Source organism: Ylistrum balloti, unplaced genomic scaffold (genome assembly GCF_031769215.1).
Source record: "Ylistrum balloti isolate Yb309-2 unplaced genomic scaffold, AGI_CSIRO_Ybal_v1 Utg370236, whole genome shotgun sequence".
In the NCBI taxonomy this organism is placed as follows: domain Eukaryota; kingdom Metazoa; phylum Mollusca; class Bivalvia; order Pectinida; family Pectinidae; genus Ylistrum; species Ylistrum balloti.
Genome location: NW_026782193.1, coordinates 876,004 through 885,415, shown reverse-complemented (window position 1 = coordinate 885,415; position 9,412 = coordinate 876,004). Strand labels below are relative to the sequence as shown.

At 38.0% G+C, this 9,412-nt stretch overlaps 1 protein-coding gene across 1 annotated transcript in view; it reads right to left on the bottom strand.

Annotated features, from left to right (window-relative positions):
* Positions 1-433: 433 nt before the first annotated feature.
* Positions 434-9,412, bottom strand: part of LOC132552087 (neuropeptide receptor 15-like) — a 64,057-nt gene continuing 55,078 nt past the window's right edge. The window contains exon 3 of the mRNA XM_060216229.1: positions 434-2,519. Within this exon, the coding sequence (XP_060072212.1) occupies positions 1,808-2,519 (712 nt within the window). The 3' untranslated portion in view covers positions 434-1,807. The remainder of the gene's footprint in view (positions 2,520-9,412) is intronic.

The following is a 9,412-nucleotide window of genomic DNA, read 5'->3' as shown; positions in this document are numbered from 1 at the left end:
TTAATTTCTTTTTAAAGAAAATCACATATCACATATGACTATATAAGCTGTTTTAATCATTTGGCCTCTGTGACCCTTTGGCTTAGGTGATTCATTTCAACAATCATGGTAGTATTTTACACGTACACAAGTTACTGGCATGTTGGCTATTGACAAGTTATCTAAGAAGTTAAACACATGAACCATGACCTTAATTTGAACAAACTTGGTAGTCCTTCATCCCAGCAATGTGCAGGCCGAATGCCAATGTGCTGGAATCTTGCTTATTGAGAAGTCGTTTAAAAGGAAAAGTTGGTGCCGGTTTGACGACGGGTCATGGACGTTGCATCATTGCATACAGAAAAGGCAGGTACTTTCTCAGCTTTTTTTTATAAATAAAAAACGAGGAAAATTACTTTCATTACTTTTATTAACAAAATAACCATATGACGCATGACATATCTACATCGTGTTATCTTACGTCTACGTTCATTATACATTCAGTACCAAGTCAAAATGAAACTTTGAAGGCAACAAATCGTTTGCACACGATCTTGCTAATGTTTAATAGACCGTACATGAAAGAAACCTTTCATGTTTCATTTACATAATCGTAACTGATAGTAGCTAGATCAGTCATTTGAATAATGATATGCGTGCTAACAGCTCTCCTGCTGACTATTGATTTCTGGTTCAAAGATGAGAGGACTAGTGCAATCAGAGATTTCTCTATAAGTAGAAAAAAATCGGTAACACAGATACTACAATACACTAGTTTCCTTCTTAGTAAAGTTCAAGATAAAACGGATGAAATAAGTATATCGTAACATCCTGATATCTGTGATCAAACGGAGGGGGTGACATCAGTGTATCGTAACATCTTGATATCTGTGTTGATCAAACGGAGGGGGGGGGGTGACATCAGTGTATCGTAACACCCTGATATCAATGACAGGGGTGACACCAGTGTATCGTAATATCTTGATATCAATGACAGGGGTGACACCAGTGTATCTTGATATCAATGACAGGGGTGACACCAGTATATCGTAATATCCTGATATCAGTGACAGGGGTGACACCAGTGTATCGTAACACCCTGATATCAATGACAGGGGTGACACCAGTGTATCGTAATATCTTGATATCAATGACAGGGGTGACACCAGTGTATCGTAATATCCTGATGTCAGTGACAGGGGTGACACCAGTATAACGTAATATACTGATATCAATGACAGGGGTGACACCAGTATAACGTAACATTCTGATATCAATGACAGGGGTGACACCAGTATAACGTAACATTCTGATATCAATGACAGAGGTGACACCAATATAACGTAACATTCTGATATCAATGACAGAGGTGACACCAATATAACGTAACATTCTGATATCAATGACAGAGGTGACACCAATATAACGTAACATTCTGATATCAATGACAGATGTGACACCAGTATAACGTAACATTCTGATATCAATGACAGAGGTGACACCAATATAACGTAACATTCTGATATCAATGACAGAGGTGACACCAGTATAATGTAAGACATTAATGATGATATGATGATGAATGCGTTTCATGACAATCAGAGAAATTCTAAATGTATGACCGGAGACGGAATACAAAATAAAATGTAATCAGACAAACAATTCATCCCCTTTACAAACATGACCATGAATATTAATGGCGTCCTTAGATCGTGGAATGCAAAGTTGTTTTTTTAAAGAAAAAGCACTGAAACAGCATCACAAGTTATATGAGTTTTTTACAACAAACACGATAAAGATAAATACCAGTAAAAAATAAGCATACAAATTAAAGCCTTGATATTGTTGTTTTTGTCGTTGTACTAACTTTTCTAGACAGACCACGTGACTCAAAAGAATCGAATCTCGCTCTGATATATTCCTTCCTGCGGTGACGTAAGCATAAACAAAACAAACACTTTTTGAAGTTTCGTCGAAAATTTTGACTAAATATACTATACAAAACAGGATTTGCTGCGGAGTTGATGTTCGCTACTACCGTGGTAAACACACCAAATGACCAGCTCATGTGAAACGGCCGATCAGCAAAAGTATTGTAGAATGTGAGCACCTGCGGGGCGGCGTAACACACTATATATACTAATACACTTGCAACCAACATCTTCACCACGCCCTTCCTCGCCTTAATTGTCTCCGCGGCACGATCCGTTTTACAATTGTTCTCCTTCCGCATATGAAACTTAGTGCTAAGTTCATCCGTACTGGCATACAGTCTTTTCCCAATGACGGCGTAAAGTGTGATTTGTATACACACAGGTACAAAATAAAACAGGGCAAATTCTGTAAACTTGAATATCTGAATATCCCGGATGTGGTTGGGGAACACTATTTGGCAGTATCCCGGCGGTAGGACTTGGTTGTACACCGCGGTGGGAAGTCCACAGGCAAACGAGACGATCCACACCAACATGACGGCTACGGCGTTCTTACGTCTGTTACAAAGGATCTGGGCCTTGATGGGATGGACAATGGCCACAAACCTACAGTGCAAAAAAGGTAGAACATATTCATTAATTATGAAAAGTTATTTCAACTTATTTTTGTCACTCTCGCTCGCCCGGAAGTGGCGCTCGAGAGATGTTACAAGCAGAAAACTCAGCTGGTCAAGCAGGTGACCCTATATAGTTTTATGTCTGTTCTGGGAATCGAACCCTGGACGTCTAGGTTGAAGGCAGGTGCTTATCAACTGCACCACAGCACCGTCCTTATTGTAAAGTAAATTGCTAAAATTAGAAGGAAAAAGAGATTTCTCTAACAATAATAAAACAGCATTAGTGATTCAGAACGATTTGATTTAATAATTATTTTATTGCAAAACTTTGTACAATTGGATTGGGCACAAGTTTTTCCAACTTATTAAGCCCTCTCCATTACATGGATGGTAAAACAATACTTAACTACAAGCAATGTAACAATATATTGAATCATAATATTTTTCATTGAAACAAAAAAAAGAAGGATGTAAAGAAGAAAGGAGGATAGGTGAGGAAGGAAAAAGGGAATATATAGTACAAAGGAAGAAATGCAGAAACTAGCCAAATCGCCCAGAGGCATCAATAAATTTTTGAACAGCTCTAGCTAAAAGTGAGTTTTCAGCTGAACTTAGTCGTACGTCTCCATTCAGAACGAGGTTATAGTTCACCAGTAAAGTGATACAAAACGAGGTAATCAGTCCACCATTAAAGTGATACAGAACGAGGTTATCAGTTCACCATTAAAGTGATTCAGAACGAGGTTATCAGTTCACCATTAAAGTGATTCAGAACGAGGTTATCAGTTCACCATTAAAGTGATTTAGAACGAGGTTAGCAGTTCACCATTAAAGTGATACAGAACGAGGTTATCAGTTCACCATTAAAGTGATTCAGAACGAGGTTATCAGTCCACCATTAAAGTGATTCAGAACGAGGTTATCAGTTCACCATTAAAGTGATTCAGAACGAGGTTATTTGTCCACCATTAAAGTGATTCAGAACGAGGTTATCAGTTCACCATTAAAGTGATTTAGAACGAGGTTATCAGTTCACCATTAAAGTGATTCAGAACGAGGTTATTTGTCCACCATTAAAGTGATTCAGAACGAGGTTATCAGTCCACCATTAAAGTGATTCAGAACGAGGTTATCAGTTCACCATTAAAGTGATTCAGAACGAGATTATCAGTTCACCATTAAAGTGATTCAGAACGAGGTTATTTGTCCACCATTAAAGTGATTCAGAACGAGGTTATCAGTCCACCATTAAAGTGATTCAGAACGAGGTTATCAGTTCACCATTAAAGTGATTCAGAACGAGATTATCAGTTCACCATTAAAGTGATTTAGAACGAGGTTAGCAGTTCACCATTAAAGTGATACAGAACGAGGTTATCAGTTCACCAGTAAAGTGTCTCAGAACGAGGTTATCAGTCCACCATTAAAGTGATACAGAACGAGGTTATCAGTTCACCAGTAAAGTGAGTCTAAACGAGGTTATCAGTTCACCATCAGTTCACCAGTAACGAAACCAAAAATCAAAATTTTCACCTAATTCATAAAAATCACAATGTATACTCCATTACTGACCATATTTATCCACAAGTTTTTTTTCATCTAACAAAAATTTAAGTACTTCAATGGTGTCACATAGCATGTTGGTTGGATACAAAAGAAATATTAGTGTATGCCCAAAAAAAAACCTTAATTTCAAACAAAAACATGTGTGTTTACATACCATAATAACAGCAATGAATAATAAAATAGCTGTTATTCATATCACATTCACATACAATATACGATATGTGAAAAAGTGTTATCTCGGTACCCTCGCTGTCACCCTTAGAAAAGTGACAAAGACACTTTGTAAGGTAAACTGAGTGTGACAAGAGAGTTTTCAAATGAAAAATCTGTTTAAATACTTGCTGGCACACCTTCTGCAAATTTTCAAATAACTTTTAGAAACTTTTACCACATGAAATTAGATATTTCTAAGTTTTAATACCCCTGTCCCCTTAATTTCGATGACTCATTAGATTTCAGGAAAATTGCATACAACAGCATCATAGCCAAACAGACTATAAATACTAAACTCTTTGAAGGCTACAAGTAGAATAGTAACAAAAATTAACTATTTCTGATATTTTCTTACCTTGACCTCTGACCTTGACCCGGATTATGACCACATAATTCATTATGTAACAAAAACGAATAAGAAATCAAGTCCTTTTTTGCACAAAAAAGTGTTACCATTATAGCTATATAAAAAGTTCATTTTATCCCATTTTTCAAACAGTTCAACAAGCTTTGGAATTACATAATCCAGAACACGCTTTGCAGAAGAGATCCGCGGCTGTCTATTACAGTTCTTTTGCACAAATATTGTTCTCAGACCATCTTCACCATCCCTTTGGAATAATTTTTTTAGATGTTGGAAGTTTAAGCCAGAGCCTGAAATATTTTCAGCAGTAGCATGTTTTAAAATGCCTTGTGATATTAAAGGATGTAAGGAAGGCATATTTTTGCCTTTTCCGCGCTAAAATTAAGGACATGAACGTCAACTCTTTGACTTCCGAAAATTCACGATCTATAAAACATCGGCATTCGTCGGGATTATAACCGGAAGTGGTCCATTAGGGTGGGAATACCTTAACGAGGTTATCAGTTCACCGTCAGTTCAACAGCATCAATCAAAACAGCTTCACAATAAGCTAGGTTACGAAGTACTTGGAGAATAAGATCAGGCGTCCCGGAATAAGATAATTCTACTGCATCAGCGACCAATCATGTAAATTTGGTCAATTCAATGAAGTTATGCCACATTTCAATGAGTAGGAGACTATTTATAAAGACTATTCTACCATAGTTACTGACTGATGTAAAGCATTACGTCACTTACTTACATTGAGACGTAGCACACTTTCTTTGCAGCTGGTAGATTGAATTTGCTCATATTTGCAAACAAAGAACACATACATTAAGGTTTCGACAGGGACAAGTAGGCAAAGTTCTTTGTAACAAGCAAAACGAATTAGATCTATGTCACGGAATTAGATCGTTTTTAAACTTTTATACTAATATTGAAGATACATACAAATAAAATATAAAATTTTGTTTCCTTGGTATCGCCTAACGCCATACTAATATCCCTGGGTTAGAGACTGTAAGTAGTCAGTATCGAAAAAGATCAAAGCCTCGGGTTACTTTAATTATAATTTATTATTAATTATTTTAAATCAATAATAATTATTTATTTCAAAATCAGTACGATAAAGTCACAAACAATGGACACTGCAATAGAAAACATTCAACATCTCGTAGAAAAGATATATATGTTTGCTTGTTTGTTTGCTTGTTTGTTTGTTTGTTTGTTTGTTTGTTTGTTTGCTTGCTTGGTTATCCTCAGCTGTATGATGTGGCATCACTGACAAGTCCTGGAAGGACGAAACAGCTGTATGATACAGTATTACTGCGAGTTTTTAAAGGTCGAAACAGCTGTATGATGTGGCATCACTGACAAGTCCTGGAAGGACGAAACAGCTGTATGATACAGTATTACTGCGAGTTTTTAAAGGTCGAAACAGCTGCATGATGTGGCATCACTGACAAGTCCTGGAAGGACGAAACAGCTGTATGATGTAGCATCACTGACAAGTCATGGAAGGACGAAACAGCTGTATGATGTAGCATCACTGACAAGTCATGGAAGGACGAAACAGCTGTATGATGCAGCATCACTGACAAGTCATGGAAGGACGACACAGCTGTATGATACAGTATTACTGCGAGTTCTGGAAAGGATGAGACAACTGTATGATGTTGCATCACTGACGAGTCTTAGAAGGACGACACAGCTGTATGATACAGTATTACTGCGAGTTCTGGAAAGGATGAGACAACTGTATGATGTTGCATCACTGACGAGTCTTAGAAGGACGACACAGCTGTATGATACAGTATTACTGCGAGTTCTGGAAAGGATGAGACAACTGTATGATGTTGCATCACTGACAAGTCATGGAAGGACGAAACAGCTGTATGATACAGTATTACTGCGAGTTCTGGAAAGGATGAGACAACTGTATGATGTTGCATCACTGACAAGTCATGGAAGGAGGAAACAGCTGTATGATACAGTATTACTGCGAGTTCTGGAAAGGATGAGACAACTGTATGATGTTGCATCACTGACAAGTCATGGAAGGACGACACAGCTGTATGATACAGTATTACTGCGAGTTCTGGAAAGGATGAGACAACTGTATGATGTTGCATCACTGACAAGTCATGGAAGGACGAAACAGCTGTATGATACAGTATTACTGCGAGTTCTGGAAAGGATGAGACAACTGTATGATGTTGCATCACTGACGAGTCTTAGAAGGACGACACAGCTGTATGATACAGTATTACTGCGAGTTCTGGAAAGGATGAGACAACTGTATGATGTTGCATCACTGACGAGTCTTAGAAGGACGACACAGCTGTATGATACAGTATTACTGCGAGTTCTGGAAAGGATGAGACAACTGTATGATGTTGCATCACTGACGAGTCTTAGAAGGACGACACAGCTGTATGATACAGTATTACTGCGAGTTCTGGAAAGGATGAGACAACTGTATGATGTTGCATCACTGACGAGTCTTAGAAGGACGACACAGCTGTATGATACAGTATTACTGCGAGTTCTGGAAAGGATGAGACAACTGTATGATGTTGCATCACTGACAAGTCATGGAAGGACGAAACAGCTGTATGATACAGTATTACTGCGAGTTCTGGAAAGGATGAGACAACTGTATGATGTTGCATCACTGACAAGTCATGGAAGGAGGAAACAGCTGTATGATACAGTATTACTGCGAGTTCTGGAAAGGATGAGACAACTGTATGATGTTGCATCACTGACAAGTCATGGAAGGACGACACAGCTGTATGATACAGTATTACTGCGAGTTCTGGAAAGGATGAGACAACTGTATGATGTTGCATCACTGACAAGTCATGGAAGGACGAAACAGCTGTATGATACAGTATTACTGCGAGTTCTGGAAAGGATGAGACAACTGTATGATGTTGCATCACTGACGAGTCTTAGAAGGACGACACAGCTGTATGATACAGTATTACTGCGAGTTCTGGAAAGGATGAGACAACTGTATGATGTTGCATCACTGACGAGTCTTAGAAGGACGACACAGCTGTATGATACAGTATTACTGCGAGTTCTGGAAAGGATGAGACAACTGTATGATGTTGCATCACTGACGAGTCTTAGAAGGACGACACAGCTGTATGATACAGTATTACTGCGAGTTCTGGAAAGGATGAGACAACTGTATGATGTTGCATCACTGACGAGTCTTAGAAGGACGACACAGCTGTATGATACAGTATTACTGCGAGTTCTGGAAAGGATGAGACAACTGTATGATGTTGCATCACTGACGAGTCTTAGAAGGACAAATCAGCTGTATGATACAGTATTACTGCGAGTTCTGGAAAGGATGAGACAACTGTATGATGTTGCATCACTGACGAGTCTTAGAAGGACGACACAGCTGTATGATACAGTATTACTGCGAGTTCTGGAAAGGATGAGACAACTGTATAATGTTGCATCACTGACAAGTCATGGAAGGACAAATCAGCTGTATGATACAGTATTACTGCGAGTTCTGGAAAGGATGAGACAACTGTATGATGTTGCATCACTGACAAGTCATGGAAGGACGAAACAGCTGTATAATTAATATTATGCACTGTATCTAACTCTTAATCTTAATAACATAGCTCAATCTTATACGGCGATTGTGCTATTCTTAACAATCTATATTTTCATCTTGTTGTAGGTTAGTTCTCGCACAGACCTGTCTTTATGTAACGCTGATCAGACATGCGATATGCACTGTGAAATACATGATGACATCGCGTAGCCCCGTCAAAAGTCATTACTATCCTGACATCTGTTATGTTGGCCCTTGTAGGTGCATGCCAAGTTTAAACAACCTGCTTCTTGTGTTCGTACGTTTGTAATATTACGTTTGACATGTAAAAGACAATGGATTCGTGTTTGCGGGTTATTTTTTATTAAGAAAATAGTGAAGAGTATTGGACATGAGAATTCCCAAGAGTATCATTATAAGATAAATAGTGCCAATGTTATCTGAAACAGCAAGATTGCCGCATCCGTCATGCTTGGTTTCATTTCGGATGAATCATCCGATTTATGATATATATAGAAAACGAATCAAAATTCTTTATTATGGTTTGACGACATCAAGGTCACTAGATAATTTAAGAAAAAAAAAGTATGACTCTTCAAGGCAGTAATAATGATAAAGGTGAAATTTGATGTTTAAAGTGAATCTATCATATACTGCTGAAGATTTTGGTCATTTCGAATTGTGTTGGGATTTTATTGTTGGTATTCTGAATGGGGCAGCAAAAAAACTCATCTACCTTTAGTCTAACAAACATATCAATGTAATTATTCCACATATATCCGTGTACTTTAAGAATAAGGTCTTCCGGATTATATCTTTAAATGTTTTATACCCAATTTCATTTCTGTGTGGAATGGTGTATGTTACTACCTTGCTGACCCACTTTGTATTCTGGTAAGGACACCGCGTCTGCCTTTAACCCTATATGGTCACTTTACCGAGCTTTATTGCTAAATCAGAACAAATATCCATGACCTCATAAAATCACGTCTATTCATTAGTTGGTTGGATAAAGGCCGTCAACTATTGGACAGAACTATTGGTCGCGTGATTTAGAAAAGGTTATGTAAAATTACGGATCACGGTTATAGCGGAATGGGTCGGGTTCATAATTCGAACATCTAAACTTGTGCCATAAGAAATGCAACAGGGATCATATGGCTGAAGGTCG